General features: G+C 32.9%; 7 protein-coding genes and 2 pseudogenes across 7 annotated transcripts in view; 4 read left to right on the top strand and 5 right to left on the bottom strand.

The window, feature by feature from the left end:
• The window catches only part of LOC123012829 (sodium/potassium-transporting ATPase subunit beta-2-like), an 8,974-nt gene extending 7,111 nt beyond the window's left edge, over positions 1-1,863 (bottom strand). Inside the window, exon 1 of the mRNA XM_044410990.1 lies at positions 1,626-1,863. Within this exon, the coding sequence (XP_044266925.1) occupies positions 1,626-1,815 (190 nt within the window). The 5' untranslated portion in view covers positions 1,816-1,863. The remainder of the gene's footprint in view (positions 1-1,625) is intronic.
• Positions 1,864-2,496: 633 nt separating this feature from the next.
• LOC123012648 (lysosome-associated membrane glycoprotein 1-like) lies at positions 2,497-6,955 on the top strand. Its single transcript, XM_044410702.1, has 4 exons — positions 2,497-2,699; positions 4,573-5,151; positions 5,205-5,399; positions 6,495-6,955. The coding sequence occupies exons 1-4, from the start codon at positions 2,645-2,647 to the stop codon at positions 6,635-6,637; spliced, it is 972 nt and encodes a 323-aa protein (XP_044266637.1). The 5' UTR covers positions 2,497-2,644; the 3' UTR covers positions 6,638-6,955.
• Positions 6,956-7,066: 111 nt separating this feature from the next.
• On the top strand, positions 7,067-7,960 carry LOC123012649. The gene is made up of 3 exons (XM_044410703.1): positions 7,067-7,407; positions 7,450-7,769; positions 7,821-7,960. The coding sequence occupies exons 1-2, from the start codon at positions 7,212-7,214 to the stop codon at positions 7,599-7,601; spliced, it is 348 nt and encodes a 115-aa protein (XP_044266638.1). The 5' UTR covers positions 7,067-7,211; the 3' UTR covers positions 7,602-7,769; positions 7,821-7,960.
• Positions 7,381-10,054, bottom strand: LOC123012646 (2',5'-phosphodiesterase 12). Its single transcript, XM_044410700.1, has 3 exons — positions 9,020-10,054; positions 8,271-8,971; positions 7,381-8,223 (listed from the first exon to the last, which is right to left on the bottom strand). The coding sequence occupies exons 1-3, from the start codon at positions 9,766-9,768 to the stop codon at positions 7,967-7,969; spliced, it is 1,707 nt and encodes a 568-aa protein (XP_044266635.1). The 5' UTR covers positions 9,769-10,054; the 3' UTR covers positions 7,381-7,966.
• On the top strand, positions 9,674-11,366 carry LOC123012647 (beta-1,3-galactosyltransferase brn). The gene has a single exon (XM_044410701.1). It carries the CDS (start codon positions 10,114-10,116, stop codon positions 11,179-11,181), a length of 1,068 nt encoding a protein of 355 aa, XP_044266636.1. The 5' UTR covers positions 9,674-10,113; the 3' UTR covers positions 11,182-11,366.
• A 1,309-nt stretch (positions 11,367-12,675) lies between these two features.
• LOC123013968 lies at positions 12,676-14,179 on the bottom strand (annotated as a pseudogene).
• A 2,527-nt stretch (positions 14,180-16,706) lies between these two features.
• LOC123013377 lies at positions 16,707-18,011 on the top strand. Its single transcript, XM_044411854.1, is given in 5 exon segments — positions 16,707-17,344; positions 17,396-17,495; positions 17,542-17,667; positions 17,714-17,869; positions 17,920-18,011. Coding segments are annotated over 5 exon segments (1,074 nt in total). The 3' UTR covers positions 17,974-18,011.
• A 1,643-nt stretch (positions 18,012-19,654) lies between these two features.
• On the bottom strand, positions 19,655-21,041 carry LOC123013405. The gene is given in 5 exon segments (XM_044411899.1): positions 19,655-19,822; positions 19,873-20,028; positions 20,078-20,206; positions 20,253-20,352; positions 20,404-21,041. Coding segments are annotated over 5 exon segments (1,077 nt in total). The 3' UTR covers positions 19,655-19,768.
• Positions 21,042-22,159: 1,118 nt separating this feature from the next.
• Positions 22,160-23,620, bottom strand: LOC123013969 (annotated as a pseudogene).
• Positions 23,621-23,715: the final 95 nt, after the last annotated feature.

Here is a 23,715-nt window from a genome sequence, read left to right on the forward strand (position 1 = left end):
ATAATAAAATAATAATTAAGAAATCAATCGGAAAATCAAACTATATTAAACAGTTTGTTTTTTAACGAAATGATATTGTTTATTTTAAATAATTGTTAATATACATCTAAGGAATATATTTCTTTTTGTTTTATTCGCTTTAGAAATTTTTTCTGGGAATATTTCGCTTTTCAGACTACAAAATATGTTTTGTTTCGTTAGTTTCGTTTTAAATTTTCTTTTCATTATTGTTGCAACGTTGTCAGATTTTAATTTTGTGGATTTTATCATTACTTTTTCTCCTGCATATTGCACGCAACTCATATAATTTTCTAAATAAAGCAAGTTTTTAGCAATTTTTCAAAAATTTTAATTTTTTTCTCAATGTAAGTAAGGCCAAACGCCTTTATTTTTTACTGGCAATTTTCTTCATACAGGGTGTCCGGAAAGTCGCGCACCTCCTTGAAAGGGAGTAATTGGGTAGTCTCCCAAAGTACTAAAAAAATGTTTAAAAAATTTTGACATTTATTTTTTGACATTTGACATTTTTTTTTATGTCTGCTTAATGATACTGATGATTTTATATAGGTTTTTTTATAATTATTTAATAAAGGTAGAAAAATTTTGTCAATAAAAGCCACAAATAAGATTAAACAGAGTTACAATTTATGATATAGCTTCTTTGTTTCCTCTTCTAATAGCCTGTAGCAAAAAAACTTGGAAAATTATTTTTCCAACAGAAATAAATAAAGTCAAAATGCAAAATTTAAACTCTCATAACTTTAAAATTTTTTGGCTAGATTTTTTTTAACATTTTTCTTGTTGTCTAGGGCACCGCCTGATGACATAATGTCTCGGAGGTGCGCGTCTTTCCGGACATGCTGTATATAAAAAAAAACAATTTAACAAAATTTATTAACTAAAAAAAATAACCAACTAAAAACGTCTCTAAACAGCATATAACAACATTTATGTCAAACATTATTTTGTACTTGTTTTTTTTTTCAATAAAATTGCTTCTTATAAAACCCAGCTTTTTAATTTTATAATTCAATATTGAAAAAATGAGTATTAAACAATTATTTATTTTTTTGGCTTAAAAATAACTAAAAATGCTAAAAATTGCAATAAAATCGCAAGAAAATTATTTCTTTGGCTTGATCTATTTTAAAGCATTTCCCTAAATGAGCTATTTCAGTTGATCTTGTTCAGTTTGCTTAATTTTTTAGAGAGAAATGCCTTCATTTAAGTGATTTTCATAAAAATTTCAGTTAAGTTTCTGTTTGCTTTAAAACGAAATCACGTAACATCCGGTTTTGAATGGAACAAAACCGAATGAATGGTCTTTTGTCAAATCACGCAAGCCCCATCTCGCCCAGAAAAAACTTCAATCAACTTAAAAACCGTCCAGAAATCTCGAATTACCGCCACTTCCGTCCGAATAATTTAACCAAGCCCTTGAGAAAAACCACTGGAAACCAGCCACGGTTATGTGTCATTCAATTAAGTACCTATTTAATTCTTTAAGTAGAGCGATTTAGCCACAATCATTTAAAAACGACCAATTTTATAATAAAATTATTAAGAGCATGCAAATGACTTGAGTGACATCCTATTTGTTCTGAAAATTTCTTATTAAAACTTACACCAACTGGCCGGTGTCCTTCCGCAGACTTTTTTCGTTTCGGGATCGTAGAGAAACCTCTTGACTTTGTCTTTTTTGCTCAGTTTCAAATCCTCGATTTTGACAAAGTACTGAGTCTGGATGTTGAGCAACTCGTCCTGCTTGCTGAGGGACCTTGATGGGGGTTTTTTCAAACTGTTAGAGGACGGCATCTTCGTAGTGGTGATACTAACAGAGGCGGACTGCGACTGGTCGAGGGCACTCCGAGACGGACTGTAGGAGGGCCCGGATATTAGCGATTTTAAACGTGAATAAACACATCCTCGTCAGAAGTTCCAAACAGTAACGAGCGCAAAGTGTGGGTCAGAATTCTATGATAAAGACTCTACCAACTGTGAAGCTTACAAAACGTTATAAACAATGTTGCTATTTTGTTGTTTTATTTATTAATTTATAAACACATTTTAAATAAACATTGAGTTGTTTTATTTATTTGTGGATATGTTTTGTTTTGTGGTAATCCCCGAAAATTAATTAGTATGCTGCAACCAACAATTCTAGTTTTAATATCTATTTTGTAGTTACAAAAAGTTCTTAACACATTAAATGTTTTTTTGTATGTTTATTTATTACGTGAATTATGTACAAACATTGAATTGCTCATTGTATTTTTAATTTTTGTAGTTTTTTAAGTTCTTTTTGTTTTATAATAAGACCCTGGAACGCTGCAACCAACAATTCACGTTTTAATAGTGACTATAATTCCAAAGTGTATGTTTCTAACTTTTAAGACATAAATGCTTTTTCTGCTTGTTTTTGAAACAATTATTGTGTGAATTATGTTTGTGTTCCAAAACTTTTTATTGCATTTTTCGTTTAGTGCAGTTTTCTCCCGCCAGAGGTCCCAGCCGAAATGTCAAACGTCCACCGTTTTTGATCCTAGCAAGCCGTGCACTCGTTGACATTGTGCTTTTATCAACACCCTAATCAGTGTTATTGTCTCTTAATACTCGTTAATAAGTGAGTGAAATCCCCCAAATCATGGGAATCACAAAAGGAGTCCTCTTTTTGTCTCTTCTGTGTGTTGCACTCGGAGGTAAGTGACAAAAATAGCGATCATGTTGGCCGCCAAACAACGTTTCCGTTTTGTATTTGAGGCCTCACAGTGATAAGAGGAAAGTACAAGTCATGGCTTTAGGTAAATTGGGGTTGTGGTAGTGCGGAGGCGACCTTGGGGTGGAATGTTCTAGCAGGTTTTGGGGCTTCCGGGTTTTTCGAAGTTGGGGGTTGGTATAATTGGAAACAAAAGAATGGGCGATGATGTGATTATTATAATAATAATTTTGTCGAATGTTAAATGGAGGTCAGTGTGGTCGAGGATGAGGTTTTTATTCTGATTAGCATGAATCATTTCATGCGACGAAATGTGAGGTATCATTATTAAACTTCAGGGAAGTCCCCGTTTTCAGCTTTATTTCATATCCCGGAGATAAATTTTATACTTTTTTTGATAAATAAATAAATTAAACATGTTGCGTAATACGCCCACTGAAGCGTAAATAACAAAAAATTGCTAATTTTCAAACCATATTGTTATAATAGTGTGTAAATAAAATCATACGTGGGTATTGTTTGATCTAACTAGATTTTTGGTAACATTCACTATCGTGGTTTGGTGTGATTTTTTTAATTTAATTTTTCTAAAAATCACCAAATTGGAACGAAAAGTACGTTATTTTGGCCTTTTTCGGAACGTTTTAGTACCTTTTTTTACCAAATTAAGCCAATTTTGGTGTTATTTTTGTTAGTTTCATTCGATTTAACTAATTTTGAGTGAAATTTTACAAAAGGTGAGTCTAAAAACTCAAAATTTGGTCAAAAATGGTGTTACTTAACCTTTTTTGAAGTCTATAAGTTCGTTTTCGAACTAAAACACCAACACCATGTCTTTTTTTGTTTGTTTTTTTTAAGTGTTTAGCATGTTTTTCAGGTAAAAACGTAAATATTCCACAAAATTTTGTTAAGATAAGCCAAAAAATTACTGAATTGGACCACAAATATACAGGTGGTATGCCAGAACTCGCGCCACAGAGAAAAATTTTAAGTAAGATAAAATACTAGGAACATGGAAAAAAATTTAACAAATTCTATCTGTCAAAAAATTTCGACATTTATATTTTGACATTTGACATTTTTTATGTCTGTTTAATGATACTGATGATCTTGTATATGTTTTCTTACAATTATTTAGTAAAGGTACAAACATTTTGCTAATAAAAGCCACAAATAATATTGAACAGAGTTACAATTTAGGATACAGCTTCCTTGTTTCCTCTTTTAATAGCCTATAGCAAAAAATTTCTAAAATTATTTTTCGAACAGAAATAAATAGAGTCAAAGTGCAAAATTTAAACCCTCATAACTTTGAAATTTTTATAGATAAAATTTTTTTAACATTTTTTCCATGTTCCTGGTATCTTACCTTATAATGGCATTTTTCTCTGGGGCGTGAGTTCTGGCGCACCCTGTAGTGTTATTTTTGCTTTTTTTGGACGTTTTTGGGCAGATTTGCGTAAAAAAACGTAAATCTTTGATAGTTTTAGAAAAATTTAAATCATAATCTTGTAATCTGGTGAAAATAGGTAACTTTGTCAGCTCGGATTTGGTGAATTTTATTTTTTTTTGAGCTGGCAACACAGTTTGCATAAATTTCTTGATTCTTAAATTCTTAGTTTGTTTGAAATTTCCTCAGGAAGGGTTTTTTCGCTTTTTTATCTGTTTTTATTTAATTGTTAGGTTATGCTAATATGTATTTAATTTGTGATAAGTGATAACAGCCGCCCGGATACCAAGATAAGAGTTCAAGTTTAATAGTCCCCAGACAGGAAATGTTTATTAATATTTAGAACTAAATGTCTGTGACTTGATTTGGTATGTAATAATTTTGCTATAAAACATTTTATTTCCAGATAATGGCATTATTCCTGGCACTCGAGTAAGTTCATCCCCAAACGTTCCTATAACTTCAGAGACACCAAGGAATAGCACCACTTTACCACCAATAACCATCACCGTGACACCAACCACTTCGACAACCACAACCCAAAAACCAACCACTTCTACAACCACAACCCAAAAACCAACCACTTCTACAACCACAACCCAAAAACCAACCACTTCTACAACCACAACCCAAAAACCAACCACTTCCACAACCACAACCCAAAAACCGACCCCAACCCCCGTCAATCCTGTTGGAAAATGGACAGTCAACTACACCAACACCGACAAAATCTGTCTAGTCCTGGAAGCCGCCCTCGAAATCGATCTCCACTACAAAGTGAACAATTCGAGTAAAACTTTCCCGATTAAAATCACATCAGCGGCGACATCGCAAGGGGCGTGTGGAAAAACCATAGAAAATATTACTTTGGTTTTTGGACCGGCTAACACGATTAACTTTAGTTTCAAGAAGAGCAATGATAGTAAAAAGTATGATCTTCAATCGGTTATTGTCATGTTAAATGTCACAGTTCCGGGATTGAATGGTAAAAAAAATGATAAAGGAACTATGAATTTGTTACAATAAAGGTTTTTTTAGGTACCCAAATCTATGCTTTGGCTCATGCCAAAGATGAGTTCTCGACACCTGTTAGTAATTCCTACAAGTGTGCCAAAGAACAATCGTTGAATTTGACATCAGTGCCTGCTGGAAAGGATTTCGGGGGCGAATTGAGGATCAGTCAGTTGCAAGTTCAAGCCTTTAAGAATAGTACCAGCACGAAGTTTGATGAAGGTGGGTTTTATCATAAAATCAATTAATTGTTGCTTTTTTTAATGAATGAAAAACGTGGAAAATAATGACAAAAATTATGAAATTAAAAATCGCATAACTGCCGACGCAATAAACAAAAATCATTGTTTACATTTATAAATTATGCTTGTGCTCAACGTTATTTTGATAAAATATATTGCGCCGATTAACTAATCTGTTTTTTGTCTAAATTTTCCATAAAGTAAATTGGATTTGAACTTTACACATTAATTTTGCTTCGCTAAACATTATTAGTTACTATTATTAGTGGCAGTAGGTCATTTTTTATTACTTAAATTGCAAAATACAATAAATGGAAATAAATTTAAAAAATGGTTTAAGTCTAAAATTGAATATTAGTCATGGCCATTAAAAAAAACAATACAATGTTTATGTAATATACATATCGTGAAAGGTTTTCAAACGGCAGTTAAATTGGTTTATTTGTAAAACGGTTCAAGTTTGTTTTTCTGATAAAACAGATGTTTCAACAAAAATTGAAAGTAGTATTTACTTATTCAAGTGTAATAACCTTCATGACGATAAAAAAAAACATTTCCTGGATGCTATCGATTCCTGTATTAAATGCATAAAATTAATATAAAAAAATAAATTGAAGTTGAGATAAAAAAATCATGCAAATAAATTTTTTATCAAAAAGTAAATAAATATTTTGTGTTGTCAAGTGATAACAGTATGTGATTAAACCAAAATTTAATTTGCCCTCTGGTGGTGAAATTGTGAGTAAATGTATGACTCAGTTAAGTATTGCCAACTCAAACAAGCATTTTTTACAACTATTAAATAATAAGTTTGTTATTTACGGTACTCATAAAAAGTAAAGTGTTTTATTAAATAAGATCGTAGTTAAAACTCCATCCTCTTGAATTAAAGCCACCATTATGTGGTTGTTAAAAAGTAATATATTATTAAAATTGTGTTAGGACGACGATAAAGCACACTTTTGTTGTCACAAATCGGTCACGTGCGACACCGTTTTTCACGGCCATCGAGTGATTGGATTATAATTTTTGTGAAATGAGGTGAAGGTCGAATTAATGATGATTTTTGTCTCAGCTCTCGATTGCCAAAGCTCTGAGACCCCTGATGTGGTACCGATCGCAGTTGGTTGTGCCCTTGCCGCATTGGTCATCATCGTGCTCATCGCCTATTTGATTGGGAGAAGACGATCTCAAGCACGCGGTTATCTCTCCATGTGAGTTATATTTAAAACACTCCGCTTATGTACGACGGGTCAGTGTACTCAATCAAGTTTGTTTCTACGTGTTTGCTTTTAAATTAGTATCCGTTTTGGAATTTGTCCGATTTGTGTTAAATTTTTTCCGTTATGAAAATCGGTCGACTCCTATTATTATTAGGTGTAATTTAGTGTCCTGTTTTCTCGAATTGTAGTAATTTTTTTATTAATTAGTAGTACCAAATTCCAGATTTAGATAAGTGAAGATTGGTATGGCTGAAAATGTATAGGCTGTGACAGCGAATTAAAAATGTAAATGTTAATAAATTTTCTGGGATAATTGTGTTTTTTATTTTCCTGTCCTGAGTTTGTGCGTGGTGAGTGTTGAGTGGTTTTTAATACCTGATTTTTGTAGGTTTGCTCAGAATAAACGAGAAGAGGATTACATACCGATGAAAAACTTGTCGTGTTTTAATTAATGTGAAAAATTTTAACTGTTGTGAGTATTATTCTGCTTGAATATTGTGATATTAGAATTTAATTAAACGTTTGTCGATTGTTGGCGCTTTTTTCTCCTTGACAACACTGTCACGAAAATGTCCAAAACCTCCGAATTGCGCCACTCCGATCGCCCCCAGAGCTCGCGCGACTTGAGTCTTTTGACCAATCAGGAGCTCGACCAATTGCGCAAGTCCAACGCCACGGTCAGACTCTCGCGATGGGAGGCTCTGAAGCTGTTTTTCTACAACAGCGAGGAAGGGACGGTTTGCTACCGAACTGGCACGAGTTGGCGTAAGAAATTGCCCCCAAATTTCAAAAATAACCCTTTTCTAGTTTTCATAATGACGTTTTATCCGCTATTCGTCTGTTTCATCGGGTGCCTCTTCTACGCCACGATGCTCCTTATGGTTTTCTGCATTACGATGTATGCCAAGCGACCTGTGATTAACAAAAACTCGCTCACGAAAGAGCCCACTTATTTCTGAGTTGTGTCAAAATGCGCTTTTTGAAAAACGTCCCGAGCACCACTAGCACCAAAAGCGAGTTTTATTTCCAACGCAAGCCTGAAAAAATCCCCAAATGTGAAGCTTTCAGGAAGTATTTGTTCAATTGGGAGGAAGGCACCGCTTGCAACCGAACCCCCAAGAGCTGGTGTTTGTTATTTGCAATTTCAATTTTCCCCCAACTTAATTTGTCAATTTCAGGTCTCTTGCTCATATTTTACGTTTCATTTTTGGTGATCATCTACAGTTTGTTCTTCGCAATGGTGTTCGGGGCTATTGCCACTATTGACTTTTTCACAAACGGGACTTTACACAATGTTACAATAAAAAATCCCAATTAATTATTTTTATTTCCATTTCAAGTCAGAGATTAGGGAAATGTGGTCGGAGGGGAAAACCACACTTGGTAGCGCCGTGTGTTGTCTCAACTCGTCTTCGGAGGGCAAAGGCACCACTTGCACCACGTCGAAACTCCCCGATTCGTAATAAATATAGTCGAGACAGTCTGCAAACCCGGCCGTGAAATTTGTGTATTTGGGGGTACCACAAGCGCTGGAAAGGCGCAAGTTTTGGTGGAGGGGCACCTTGACGGCCTCTTCCAAATCTAGAAACAACGATTAGAAACGTGGGGGCACTCAGAGACCCAATTACTGCTCTGGAAGTCTATGTGGTCCTCAGACACGTGTCCAGTGGTGTACAACTGGTAAATGCCACACTCGGGGGTGCTATTAAAGTCCCCACAAAGTATCAATGACAAGCGTTTATTCTCCATTTTTTTTCGAAACTCGTCGATGAGGTGTTCCAGATATTTGATAATGACAGCCCCTTGTAGCAGCCTGATATGATCAGCGTCTGGATGGAAGTACAAATGCGTGTTTCCCACCACCAAAACTTCATTATTTTCCACCGATTCAAGAAAATTCACCTGGAGAACAGTCGAACGGTCCAAAATCCGCTCACTCAACTTGTCATTTTCCGAGATTTTGGCCCAAATATCGGAAAAATTTTTCAACTCGTCTGATAAAACAAAACGGCGCGTTTGCAAGCATTTAAATCGTTGTTTGTTATAAAAACAAGCCAGTCCTTCGGCCACGGCCCCCCTTTTTATGCAAAAATCGGACTCGTACCCCAGTTCCTCAAAAAGGGGGCGCAAGTCGTAATTATACACTTTTCGGTCGACTTCTTGCAAACAGATTATATCACCGTTATATCCAGTAATTTCCTTAATAAACAATTGTTTTCTGTAATCGATAGCAAGGGCATAGGGGGGGCAATAAGGGTGCAGGACCTGTCTCGTAAAATCCGAATCGCAGTACAAATCGGCCAAAATATTATAAGACACGACTCGAAACCTGAAATTTCGTTTGAGAATTAATTAATTAATCCTGTAAATGACTCACGTGCTCCCTGAGCACTTCTCTTTAGTGAATTGATGTCTCGTTTCAAATGGACAGAATCCAGGACCGGCCTGGACTGGCACACTTGAGACTGTCTCAGCGATGGGCCCCACCAAATCCCCGTTTTTCGGCACACAACTCAGTTTCAAGTAAGCCCCAATGTCACTGTTGCTTGTGGTGTACACAAAACCGCCCCCAACCAAACTCCACTTATTTCGATCGTTTGATTTGTACCAATTAAACTCAGATTGGGCTTTATCAGTGTAGATGCTGTCGAATTTCATGGGGTACACCGGGAAGCCGGCTAGGATCGAACTAGGGAGCACCACCCCACTTATCCAAGGCGAGTTTATCACCACTTTAAACTCCTGTTCGCACACATTTAAAACCACTTTATTTCCGGAATCTGAGAAAATGTCTTTGCAGAGAGTCGTGTCGTCGGCTACCGGGGCTCCGTTGACGCTCACTGACACGCGAACGCCGACTGGGGGCCCAGTTTTTGACTTTTTCTTGACGATTTTCTCAATGTTTGTTGCCACTCGCTGAGTGAAGGTCGAGACAGGTTCAGTGACTTGGCGACTAAAATTAAACTGACGGTTGAGACGGGCATTGGGGTCCACGTACTGGAATGTCAGTTCGAACGTTTCAGAGTCGGTTAGGTGTCTCAAATAGGCCTGGTTCATGGCACACACGTAACGGTTGATAAAACGCAGGGAAAAGTACCGTGGAAGCGTGACACGGGCCAAAACCATCGGAAACTTCAACAACAAGGCAATAATAGCGCAAATACAACGACAAAAATGTGTTATTTGAAAAAATTGAGGTTAGGTTCGGGAAAAAGTGAGGTTGAGTTGTTGTGATCTTAGACACCGCCAGTATTATTTTTGTCTCGTTTTTTATCAAATTATTGCACAATTATGACCTATTTGAGACTAAAAATGTCAGTAACGAGCCACTGTAATTTTTTTCGAATGTTGTTCTAATTTTATTTAAAAAAATTCAAGGATGCGACTAAAGCTACGGTTGATTTTGACAGGAATGTAAACATAACCCGACTTTTGTCGCAATGTAGCCGGTTTTAATTTAATTATTTCATTATGTTGAAGATGTTGACGGCCCGCAAAAGCAAGACCCTTGTATCCGGTGGGTGTTTTCTCATCATTTTGTATTACTTCGGGGTGTTTACTCATTTGTTCGAGTCTGAGTTCAAGTCCTACTTTCAGTACCCCTACGATGGGGACATTGAAGAGTTCGTGCAGGCACTTCGCTCGAACGCAAGCCCTAAAGTGCCCCCTATTAACACCTACAACTTCCATTTTGCTAAATCAAGCCCCAACAAGTGCAAAGGCGTGGAAAATTTGCGACTGGTTTATTTGGTAAAGTCAGCCCCCGGGAATTTTGACCGTCGAATTGCGATTCGTGGGAGTTGGGGCTACGAGCACCGCTTCTCTGATGTGGAAATCCGCATGGTTTTTCTCCTAGGTGAGTCGGAAGATGCAATTTGGCAACGCAAAATCCAAACGGAGTCCGAGAGGTTTAAAGACATCGTCCAGGCGAATTTCACGGACAGTTATTACAACAACACGTTTAAAACCATGATGGGGTTTACATGGGTGGTCCGGTTTTGCCCCACAGCCCGTTTTTACATGTTTGTGGACGATGATTATTACGTTTCGACGAAGAATTTGTTGCGGTTTATTCGGAACCCCACCGCTTATCCGAATTACCTCGAACCGGCCAAGCAACGAAGACTGCACCAATTTGACTTTGATTTGGACGTGAACGTGCGACTCTACGCGGGGTATGTCTTTAAGTCAGCCCCTCATAGACACAGGATCAGTAAATGGTACGTGTCTCTGAGCGAGTATCCGTACGACATGTGGCCCCCTTATGTGACTGCAGGGGCGTATGTGGTGTCAAGAGAGGCGCTTTTAGACATGTACTACGCCAGTTTCTATACAAAACATTTCAAATTCGATGATATTTATGTCGGATTGTTGGCGTTTAAATGCAAAATTGAACCATATCATTGTGATCAGTTTTATTTTAATAAAGTGAATTATAATCTTGAAGATTATAAGTTTATGGTGGCGTCCCATGGCTATGGGGATCCGAGGGAACTTGTCAATGTTTGGACCCAGCAAAGGGCAAAAAATAATGCGTAGGTATGTGAGTACTTATTAAATTAAATTGGCAACACTGAATAAAATAACGACAAGAAATTGAGTTATTGTTCAATGTTGCTAACTTAATTTCAGAATCACACGCCACTTTGATCAGAAACGTTAGTGTGACTATTTGTCAATTTATTGAATGATTTAATAAAAATGTGATATCTTTTTGATTTTTATTTTCACTGTATTTTTCCAGAAAAAAATCGATTTAATAACCCACATTCCTGAATTGTATGTACAACAAGAACATACTGTTTGAGTTGGCTACAATGGGTTTCATTTTTAAATGTGTAAAGTGACTTAAATAGTTCGCTTTACATTGCATTTTCGGAAAGTATTGATTTCTATTTTTGGCGACAAATTTAAAATCTTAATTTGGCAAACTTGACTCTCAAATATCAAGCTTTTACACCTTTCGTTTTTACATGAAACCAAAAAAATTGCAAAGGATTTAATAGCTAAGGTTTATTTTGCTATTCGAATTACAGGGTGAATCACATATAAAACTACTATACAACCTAAAATACATACAAGATTCAAAGAATTTATGATACTTGTATTATACCTGACTTTCGGGTCTCAGTTATTTGAAAATTTTGTTTGAGATGCTCAAATTTAGTTTTTTTTAATTAATTGTCAACGACCTTACTCTAAATTGTATTAAATTATTTAAAAAAACAAAAAAATTATTTAAATATTTAGTAATTAATGTGCAGAGAAAGTCCGTTAGTATTTTCCAGAAACGATTTTAGGATATGCAACCGATAATACAATAATGTCTTAATGTATATGGATTATAATTTTTATAAGATAACAGTCAGTTTTTTTATTGTTAATAAATAAATTAAGCTTTATATCCTCTTATTTTGCTTACCTAAATGTTAGAATTTAAAACACATTTTGAGCTTTTGTGATATACTAAATCGAAAAAACAGGGTGTCTCAGCTTAGACATTTTCGGTCAATATCTCAGTTACTAACAATGAAACTAAAAGCTATTTTAATAACAAAAGTTAGTCGTGTTTAGATACTTCTTTGCTATGTGTCAAGTGTAATTTCACTCCTCTTTTATTATAAATTTTTTTTCAAGTAATGCCTTTTCCTGTATTGTCTTCTGATTTCAAACTTTTGTAAGCACTCTTATGTATTTTTATTGAGATATGTTCCACCCTAAATTAAATTTTTCAATTTTGATCTAATTTGAATTTTGGAAAAATAAAAGAATTTAAAAATAAATTAAATAAGAGCCACTAAAACATTTGAAGTCAATTGTGTTGATTTTTCTGTACATTTTTCGAATATAAAAGTCTTTAAAATCCTAAGTGTAACGACATGATCTTAGTTGAGACACTCTGTACAAAACTTGTAATTAAAATAAATAATAGCTTTGTTTGCAGTAACCATCTAGATCCTAAAATCTTAGGTGTATTTTTGGACATCATTGAAGGTATATTTTATTAAAGGATGACCAAAACAGTCGTGACTAATAGATGATGTAAAGAGTGCGTCAGGTTTTGCGCCACTCTTTTCGGTATTTAAGAGTGCATTTTTACAGCAACAGACGCGATTGAATAAATCCCTCTAACAATCTGAAAAACACAACTGAAACGTTTCAAAATAGTAAAAAACCATATCATACGGCTAATCCGAGTTGGAAATTAATGGAATAATTTTCGGTAAATCTGATTTTACGTTCTTTCATCATGTTTGTTAAAAGTATTAAGTAGAGTTTTTTATTGGATTGATTAAAGTTGTACCATCTGATTTGATTCAGTGCCGTAATCATCTCAGCTACCTAAAATCACATCATTTTTTATTCCAATTACTTGAAACGATTACATGAATTTCCATAGATTGTCCGCCCCAAATAATGGCTGAAAAAGTCGTTGTTGCAACAAGCGTAATGGCGGATATCCGCAAATAATACTCAAAAGCCAAGTTTCCTACATCAGAAGTCAATATGTTTCCCTTAAAAATTTGTTATTAAACCAAACGAGTTTTTCTAAATACGCACAGAAAATATATAAATTGAAATTCCAATGCCTATTAAAACGCCACAAATTGCAAATGCTGCCACCAAAATATCGACCTCTTTGGTTTTAACAAGGTGTAGCCTAAAATAACTAAATTTGTGATAATTACAATTTAAAAAATTATTTTATTACTTGACAAACTCCTGAAATCGTTGAATGCAAAACTTTAATTTGCGTTCCACTTGTTTCTGATAAGATTTCTTATCAAACAGTTCTGTTTCACGTAAATTCGTCTCCCAAAAATCCACATCTATTATGACTTTGTTAAATAACTGGATTTGGTAATTTGTGTGCTGAGTGATGTAGAGGATTTGGTAGGTGTGCACTAGTGCCATGTAACCACCGAGGGGGTATGTGGCTAAGAAAAGAATTGTAAGAATTGTTTCATGATTGGGAAAATACTCGTGGATTAAACGGAAAGTGATAACGATTTTCATATCGTCTGGTAGAGGTTTTATGGAGAGTATTAATGCAATAGCAAAAAGAAAAGTATTGCAAATAATAAAAAGATTCAACATTTTGATTTGACGTTTAATTTTGGAGTGGGTTTTTTCGCCTACTGTGTCTATGGCCCAGATTTTTATCTCGTTTTTTAGATTATGAATCAGTTTGTCTTTTAATAACACTATTAAAATGGCGAGTACTGGCTGAAAAACATATTTTTTTTAATAATTTGAAAAAAATATCTTACATAGAATGTTCCAAAAAATACCGGTGAATAATCAATAAACAGACTCGGGGTTGTCACATACAAAACGTAGTAAATTAAGAACAGATTTACTCCTATCCATAAAATGAAAATCGCACTTATGAGGATTTTAACGGGTAGCAATTGAAAAATATCAGATGCGATAAATTTGAGGAATTTTAAATTATCATCTAAAATATGGTTGAATTACTGCACTTTTGTATTTGTTTTTTAAAACCTTTCATGAGTTTTATCTCCGAATAATCCATTTTCATTATTCCAAAAACCAGACACAACTTATTTTATTTTTTATTCTGTGATCAGTAGCACGAATATAGCGATTTTCAGTTTCCACTTTCTTTTATACCTTTGTTAATGAAACAATAAATGTTATAAATAAAGGTTATTATCATTATTTTTATGATTTATTCATTAAGACCACATATTATGGTAAAGGATAAAATGGAAAAACGAATTAATTACAATTTTCAACAATAAACAATTTCCAAAACTTGGTAATTATTGTTAATAATATATTAGATAGTTTATTTAAAAAAACAGTTTGTAGAAGAACAATTCTTTATACAATTTCTTTGTAAATATACATATTTCATATATTCATCAACATAGTGATGCCTGTTTAAGTTGGCAACGGAATTAATGAACCGGGTGACTTTTAATGTTTCTGACAAAAAATCTGTTGGCAACACTGAATTATTGGTAATTCTTCTAATTTGTTATATCAGGATGTTTCAGATGGCGATTAAGCCAAAAATTTGGATTTGCATGTCAGGTTACCAGATTGAAATTTAAAATTTGACACTAAGCTGAGGTTAAAAATCACAATCATTTACAGTCACCTTGTATGTCAAATTTAATGAATGTCTCGCTCCAGGCTCCAAACTACCGCTATTCTCTTTTAAACGATGATTTTTTTCACATGTTTCGATAAAATCTGTTTTTGTCGCTTATAACTGTGCTAATCGTTTAAAATGAGGATTTTTGGGTTGTTTGAGCGAAGTGTAGCTTTTTAATTCAGATGGCCTTGTCTCATAATAATTATTTATTTTTTGCGAATTTTATTTTTGTTTTTAATTTTCATTCAAAGGTCGACGATAGGTAGGTATAGGCACACAACATAAACAACAAATTTAGGTTTCAGCTTTTTCTGTTAATTTTATAATATAAGAAAGACATCTAATTTATCGGCATGAAGTGTACGCGATTGAAATTTGATCCAAGTTGGTCACTATTTCAAAATTTTAAACTTTATTGAAAAAAAATAAAATTGTATTCTTTGTGGAATAACAACGTAGAATTTGAGGTAAAATTGATTCTTGTACTGTACTACTTATGGAAATATAATTGCTAATCGTTTAGAATGAGTTTTCACAAAAGAATTTGCTTTGTCGTAGACTGTCCATTTAAACCTTGGATTTATGTTTCGTTTTCCGCGTCTGGACGCAGAAAAAGAGCCAGAGAAGTACAGATTGTAATGTAAAAAAAATTTTAACCTGTAAGCTTTTTCTGAAAATAAAATTTTGCCTAAATCATGTATTTTATATTTGATTTATTTTTAACAATGATAAAGAAAAAGACTCAAAATTGGTGTCTTTTCTATTTCTGGTCCCTCCGAAGGATAACGCCACAAAGAAACTTTTAAAAACCATCGAGAAGGTGTTTTATTTAGTTCTATGACTCGACTTATTCAGAATATTTTTTGATAGATATGTCCCTCAAAAAACAATTGGATGTTTAAAGTCGGATTTCACAATTCAATTTTTACAAATTTATACAGAGAAACAGCCATTATGAATTAACTGCGACTTTAATATACCTATTATTAGCAATAATTACCAAGTTTTGGAAATTGTTTATTGTTGAAAATTAAAATCAATTCGTTTTTCTATATTATCCTTCACCATGATGTGGTCTTTATGAATAAATCATAAAAATAATGATAATATAGAGTATGACGCCACAAAGAAACTTTTAAAAACCATCGAGTAGGCGTTCTATTTAGTAGTAGTACTATGACTGCGCCTGTCACAATTGTTGACACAGTTTAGTTTTTTCTGCTACCAACATAGACACAACCCACACACTAGAGGTAACGGGCTAGGGACTGCCAACTTTCAATAAATTAAATGGGCACTGTGAATTGTCGCGGTCAAAACACTTAAGATAAGGCGCACTAGATTTTATATGTGAAATAACTCGACTTTTTCAAAGTATTTTTTTGATAGATATGTTCCCTCAAAAAACAATTAGATGTTTAAAGTCGGATTTGCATAACTCAATTTTTACAAATTTACACAGAGAAGTGGCCACTATGAATTAACTGCGACTTTATTAGCACTAATTACCAAGTTTTGGAAATTGTTTATTGTTGAAAATTAAAATTAATTCGTTTTTCTATATTATCCTTTACCATGATGTGGTCGTAATGAATAAATCATAAAAATAATGATAATAACCTTTATTTACAACATTTATTGTTTCATTAACAAAGGTATAAAAGAAATTGGAAACTGAAAATCGCTATATTCGTGCTACTGATCGCAGAAAAAAAGTAAAATAAATTGTCGGGTTTTTGGAATAATGAAAATGAATTATTCGGACATAAAATTCATGAAAGGTTTTAAAAAAACAAATACAAAAGTGCAGTAATTGAACCATATTTTAGATGATTATTTGAAATTCATCAAATTTATTGCATCTGATATTCTTCAATTGCTACCCGTTAAAATCGTCATAAGTGCGGTTTTCATTTCATGGGTAGGAATAAATCTATTCATGATTTACTACGTTTTGTATGTGACAACCCCACGTCAGTTTAATGATTATTCACCGGTATTTTTTGGAATATCTTATGTAAGCAATTTTTTTCCAATTTATTAAAAAAAACATGTTTTTCAGCCATTACTTTCCATTTTAATAGTGCTATTCAAAGACAAACTGATTCACAATCTTAAAAACGAGATAAAAATCTGGGCTATAGACACAGTGGGTGAAAACACCCACTCCAAAATTAAACGTCAAATCAAAATGTTGAATCTTTTTGTTATTTGCAACACTTTTCTTCTTGCTACAGCAGTAATACTCTCCATAAAACCTCTACCAGACGATATGAAACTCATTTTCGCTTTGCGTTTCATCCACGAGTATTTTCCCAATCATGAAACAGTTCTTACAATTCTTTTCATAGCCACATATCCTGTCGCCGCGTACATGGTAATAGTGCACGCCTACCAAATCCTCTACTGCACTCAGCACACAAATTTCCAAATCCAATTATTTAACAAAGTCTTAGCAGATGTGGATTTTTGGGAGAGGAATTTACGCGAAACTGAATTGTTTGACAATAAATCTTATCAGAAACAAGTGGAACACAAATTAAAGTTTTGCATTCAACGATTTCAGGAGTTTGTCAAGTAATAAAGTAATTTTTTCAATTGTAATTACCACAAATTTGGTTATTTTAGGCTACACCTTGTTAAAACCAAACAGATCGATATTTTGGTGGCAGCATTTGCAATTTGTGGCGTTTTAATAGGCATTGGAATTTCAATTTACATATTTTCTGTGCGTATTTAGAAAAACTTGTTTGGATTAATAACAATTCTTAAAGGGAGACTTGATTTCTAGTGTGGGAAACTTGGGTCCTGAGTATTATTTGCGAATATCCGCCATTACGCTTGTTGGAACGACGACTTTTTCGGCCATTATTTGGGGCGGACAATCTGTAGAAATTCATGTAATTGTTTCAGGAAATTGGAATAAAAAATCATAAGTGATTTTAGTTAGCTGAAATGCTTACGACGCTGAATCAAGTCCGATGGTACAACTTTAATCAAACTAATAAAAAACTCTACTTAATACTTTTAACAAACATGATGAAAGAACGTAAAATCAGATTTACCGAAAATTATTCCATTAATTTCCAACTCGGATTAGCCGTATGACATGATTTTTTTACTATTCTGAAAGGTTTCAGTTTGTGTTTCAGATTGTTAGAGGGATTTATTCAGTCGCGTCTGTTGCTGTAAAAATGCGCTCTTAAATACCGAAGAGTGGCGCAAAACCTGACTCACTCTGTACATCATCGATGTCGTCATCTATTAGTCACATTGTATGCCCGACTGTTTGGCCATCCTTGAAAAACACACCTAAGATTTTAGGATCTAGATGGTTACTGCAAACAAAGCTATTATTTATTTTAACTTTTGTGCAGATTGTTTCGACTAAAATCATTCTACACTTGGGATTTTAAAGACCTTTATGTACAGAAAAATTACACAATTGATTTCAATTTTTTTAGTGGCTCTTATTTAATTTATTTTTGCCATATTCTTTTGTTACTTTTCTAAAATTCAAATTAGATCAAAATTGAAAAATTTAATTCAGGGTGGAACATATCTCAATAGAAATACATAAGAGTGCTTACAAAAGTTTGAAATTAGAAGACAATACAGGAAAAGGCATTACTTGAAAAATGTTTTATAATAGAAGAGGAGTAAAATTACACTTGACACATAGCAAAGAAGAATCTAAACACGACTTAGTAATTTTTCTTACTACAATATCAGTTGACCGAAAATGTCTAAGCCGAGACACTCTGTTTTTACGATTTAGTATCACAAAAGCATAAAATGTGTTTTAAATTCTAACATTTAAGCAAAAATAAGAGGATTTTAAGCTTAATTTATTTATTAACAATAAAAAAAAACTGATTGTCATCTTATAAAAATTATAATCAATAGATATTATTGCATTATCGGTTGCATATCCTTAGTAAAATCGTTTGTTGTGTTGGTTGTTAAAAAATAATATTTTTTAATCATTTCTGCAAAATACCAATCGACTTCATCTGCACACTAATTACTAAATATTTAAATTATTTTTTTGTATTTTAAATAATTTAATACAATTTAGAATAGGTCAAGGTCAGCGATGACAATTAATTAAAAAAAAAAAATAATTTGAGCATCCCAAACTCAAATTCTTCAATTAACTGAGCTATTGAACTCGAAAGTCTTACGTAGGACAGTCTGTATAATAAATTCTCTGAATGTTGTATGTATTTTAGGTTGCATAGTAGTTTTATGTGATTCATCCTGTAATTCGAATAGTAAAATAAACCTTTTCTATTACGTCCTTTGCATTTTTTTTTGGTTTCAAATAAAAACGAGAGATGTAAATGTTTGATATTAAGAGTCAAGGTTACCAAATTAAGGTTTCAAATTTGGCGCCAGGAACATAAATCAATACTTTCCGAAAATGCAATGTAAAGCGAGCTTTAATTATTTAAAAGTGCTTTTACACATTTTTGTCCGCCATTTAAAGATAAAATCCATTGTAGCCAGACAGTATATTGTAGCACAACTCACGAATAAGGATTACCAAATTGATTATTTTTCTAGAAAAATACGGAGAAAATAAAAACCAAAAAGATTTTCACATTTTTATTAAGTAATTCAATAAGTTGGCAAATAGTCACACTAATAAAAAAACTGACTTATTAAACTTTTGAATTTGATGAGGGAAAAGTAGCCTCTTATAAAGTACCGATGCTTAAATTGTATGTTTGCAAAATTTTAAAAAAACAAGTGGCGTCTAGCGATTTTACTAAATTACTAAATTGACTATAAGCTTACGTTTTTTCTGCAATGTAATTTTTGTTTATTGTTTACGAAATTGAACCCTCTAATCCCCCCCTTCGGGTACGGCCCTTTATCCCTCTGACCTGTATTTTTGGACATCCTTGAAGTTATATTTTATTAAAGGATGACCAAAACAGTCGTGACTAATAGATGATGTAAAGAGTGCGTCAGGTTTTGCGCCACTCTTTTCGGTATTTAAGAGTGCATTTTTACAGCAACAGACGCGATTGAATAAATCCCTCTAACAATCTGAAAAACACAACTGAAACGTTTCAGAATAGTAAAAAACCATGTCATACGGCTAATCCGAGTTGAAAATTAATGGAATAATTTTCGGTAAATCTGATTTTACGTTCTTTCATCATGTTTGTTAAAAGTATTAAGTAGAGTTTTTTATTGGATTGATTAAAGTTGTACCATCTGATTTGGTTCAGTGTCGTAATCATTTCAGCTGCCTAAAATCACTTATTATCATTTTTTATTCCAATTACCTGAGACAATTACATGAATTTCCATAGATTGTCCGCCCCAAATAATGCCCGAAAAAGTCGTCGTTGCAACAAGCGTAATGGCGGATATTCTCAAATAATACTCAGAAGCCAACTTTCCTACATCAGAAGTCAATATGTTTCCCTTAAAAATTTGTTATTAAACCAAACAAGTTTTTCTAAATACGCACAGAAAATATATAAATTGAAATTCCTATGCCTATAAAAACGCCACAAATTGCAAATGCTGCCACCAAAATATCGACCTCCTTGGTTTTAACAAGGTGTAGCCTAAAATAACCAAATTTGTGATAATTACAATTTAAAAAAATAATTTATTACTTGACAAACTCCTGAAATCGTTGAATGCAAAACTTTAATTTGCATTCCACTTGATTCTGATAACTTTTATTGTCAAAAAGTTCGGTTTCGCGTAGATTTGTCTCCCAAAAATCTACATTTGCTAAGACTTTGTTAAATAACTGTATTTGGAAATTTATGTGCTGAGTGAAGTAGAGGATTTGGTAGGTGTGCACAAGTGTTATGTAGAAGCCGACGGGGAATGTGGATAAGAAAAGAATTGTAAGAACTGTTTCATAATGGGGAAAATACTCGTGGATTAAACGCAAAGCGAAAATTATTTTTATATCGTCTGGTAGAGGTTTTATGGAGAGTATTACTGCTGTAGCAAGAAGAAAAGTATTACAAATAACAAAAAGATTCAACATTTTGATTTGACGTTTAATTTTGGAGTGGATTTTTTCACCGACTGTGTCTATGGCCCAGATTTTTATCTCGTTTTTAAAGTTGTGAATCATTTTGTTTTTAAATAACACAATTAAAATGGCGAGTAATGGCTGAAAAACATATTTTGTTTAATAAATTAAAAAAAAATTACTTACATAGAAAATTCCAAAAAATACCGGTGCATAATCATTAAATTGACGCGGGGTTGTCACATACAAAACGTAGTAAATCATGAACAGATTTATTCCTGTCCATGAAATGAAAACCGCACTTATGACGATTTTAACGGGTAGCAATTGAAAAATATCAGATGCGATAAATTTGATGAATTTCAAATAATCATCTAAAATATGGTTGAATTACTGCACTTTAGTATTTGTTTTTTGAAACCTTTCATGAGTTTTATGTTTAAGTTATCCATTCTCATTATTTTAAAAACCAGAAATAAGTTAATTTACATTTTATTCTGCGAACAGCAACATGAATGTAGCGATTTTTAGTTTCTACTTTCTTTTATATCTTTATTAATGAAATAATAAATGTTGTAAATAAGCGTTATTATCATTATTTTTATGATTTATTCATTAAGACCACATTATGGTAAAGGATAAAATGGAAAAACGAATTAATTTTAATTTTCAACAGTAAACAAAACTTGATAGTTATTGTTAATAATATATTAGATACTTTATTTAAAAAAATAGCTTCTAGAAGAACAATTTATTAAATATATTTTGTATATACCGTGTGATCAATATAGTGATGCCTGTTCAAGTTGGCAACGGAATTAATGATACTAGATGACTATTAATGTTTGTGACAAAAATCTATTAGCAACATTGTTTTATCATGTTTTATTTGGAAACTAAACCAGTGTTTTTTTTATTTAAAAATTAACGTCGTTTAATCCCTCTAAGCCACTAAATAAGAGCCACTAAAAATTTGATGTCAATTGTGTAGATTTTTCTCTACATTTTTCGAAGAGTCTTCACAGTGTTTTTCTTTTGGTTTTCCTTTTTTGTCAAATGTATTTCACTATTACTCAAAACTACATATTTCATTTGATATATTAATGCCAAAGCGACGTAGATGGGAAATAGTTTTGAGAAATAGTGAAGTACATTTGAGAAAACCAAAAGAAAAACTCTGTAAAATCCCAAGTGTAACATGATCTTAGTTGAGACACTCTGTACAAAACTACGTAATTAAAATAAATAATATGTAGCTTTGTTTGCAGTATCCATCTATCCCTCCAGAGTCGTAACCAAAATTTTATTTCGGGGTGAGTTTTCTTGTTGATCCATGAAAGGAGAAGGAAGAGGCGGAGTGAAAAGCAAATTAAATTACAAATTTAATTTAAGAGTGCATTTTTACAACAACAGACGCGATTGAATAAATCCCTCTAACAATCTGAAAAACACAACTGAAACGTTTCAAAATAGTAAAAAACTATATCATACGGCTAATCCGAGTTGGAAATTAATGGAATAATTTTCGGTAAATTTGATTTTACGTTCTTTCATCATGTTTATTAAAAGTATTAAGTAAAGTTTTTTATTGGTTTGACTAAAGTTGTACCATCTGATTTGATTCAGTGTTGTAATCACTTTAGCTGCCTAAAATCACTTATCATTTTTTATTCCAATTACCTGAAACGATTACATGAATTTCCATAGATTGTCCGCCCCAAATAATGCCAGAAAAAGTTGTTGTTGCGACAAGCGTAATGGCGGATATTCGCAAATAATACTCAGAAGACAAGTTTCCTACATCAGAAGTCAATATGTTTCCCTTAAAAATTTGTTATTAAACTAAACGAGTTTTTTTAAATACGCACAGAAAATATATAAATTGAAATTCCTATGCCAATAAAAACACCACAAATTGCAAATGCTGCCACCAAAATATCGACCTCTTTGGTTTTAACAAGGTATAGCCTAAAATAACCAAATTTGTGATAATTACAATTTAAAAAATTACTTTATTACTTGATAAACTCCTGAAATCGTTGAATGCAAAACTTTAATTTGTGTTCCACTTGTTTCTGATAAGATTTATTGTCAAACAGTTCAGTTTCGCGTAAATTCCTCTCCCAAGAATCTACATTTGCTAAGACTTTGTTAAATAATTGGATTTGGAAATTTATGTGCTGAGTGTAGTAGAGAATTTGGTAGGTGTGCACTAGTGCCATGTAACCACCGACGGGGTATGTGGCTAAGAAAAGAATTTTAAGGACTGTTTCATAATTGGGAAAATACTCGTGGATTAAACGCAAAGCGAAAAGGATTTTCATATCGTCTGGTAGAGGTTTTATGGAGAGTATTACTGCTGTAGCAAGAAGAAAAGTATTGTAAATAACAAAAAGATTCAACATTTTGATTTGACTTTTAATTTTGGAGTGGGTTTTTTCACCCACTGTGTCTATGGCCCAGATTTTTATCTCGTTTTTAAAGTTGTGAATAATTTTGTCTTTAAATAACACAATTAAAATGGCGAGTAATGGCTGAAAAACATATTTTTTTATAAATTAAAAAAAAATTGCTTACATAGGAAATTCCAAAAAATACCGGTGAATAATCAATAAACTGACGCGGAGTTGTCACATACAAAACGTAGTAAATTAAGAACAGATTTATTCCTACCCATGAAACGAAAACCGCACTTATGACGATTTTAACGGGTAGCAATTGAAAAATATCAGATGAGATAAATTTGAGGAATTTCAAATAATCATCTAAAATATGGTTGAATTACTGCACTTTTGTATTTGTTTTTTAAAACCTTTCATAAGTTTTATCTCCGAATAATCCATTTTCATTATTCGAAAAACCAGACACAACTTATTTTATTTTTTATTCTGTGATCAGTGGCACGAATATACCGATTTTCAGTTTCCATTTTCTTTTA

This window comes from Tribolium madens, unplaced genomic scaffold (genome assembly GCF_015345945.1).
Source record: "Tribolium madens isolate multiple individuals breed KSU strain unplaced genomic scaffold, Tmad_KSU_1.1 Scaffold_96;HRSCAF=242;Tcas5.2_LG5, whole genome shotgun sequence".
Lineage (NCBI taxonomy): Eukaryota > Metazoa > Arthropoda > Insecta > Coleoptera > Tenebrionidae > Tribolium > Tribolium madens.

Bases quoted from the DNA above. Each gene is read 5' to 3' on its own strand.
- LOC123012648 (XM_044410702.1), top strand. From the start codon at position 2,645: ATGGGAATCACAAAAGGAGTCCTCTTTTTGTCTCTTCTGTGTGTTGCA. The intron at 5,152-5,204 runs GTAAAAAAAATG...AGGTTTTTTTAG, and splicing joins CACAGTTCCGGGATTGAATG to GTACCCAAATCTATGCTTTG. The intron at 5,400-6,494 runs GTGGGTTTTATC...TTTTTGTCTCAG, and splicing joins CAGCACGAAGTTTGATGAAG to CTCTCGATTGCCAAAGCTCT.
- LOC123012649 (XM_044410703.1), top strand. From the start codon at position 7,212: ATGTCCAAAACCTCCGAATTGCGCCACTCCGATCGCCCCCAGAGCTCG. The intron at 7,408-7,449 runs GTAAGAAATTGC...ACCCTTTTCTAG, and splicing joins CCGAACTGGCACGAGTTGGC to TTTTCATAATGACGTTTTAT.
- LOC123012646 (XM_044410700.1), bottom strand. From the start codon at position 9,768: ATGGTTTTGGCCCGTGTCACGCTTCCACGGTACTTTTCCCTGCGTTTT. The intron at 8,972-9,019 runs GTGAGTCATTTA...ACGAAATTTCAG, and splicing joins GAGAAGTGCTCAGGGAGCAC to GTTTCGAGTCGTGTCTTATA. The intron at 8,224-8,270 runs GTAATTGGGTCT...CGTTGTTTCTAG, and splicing joins CCACATAGACTTCCAGAGCA to ATTTGGAAGAGGCCGTCAAG.
- LOC123012647 (XM_044410701.1), top strand. From the start codon at position 10,114: ATGTTGAAGATGTTGACGGCCCGCAAAAGCAAGACCCTTGTATCCGGT.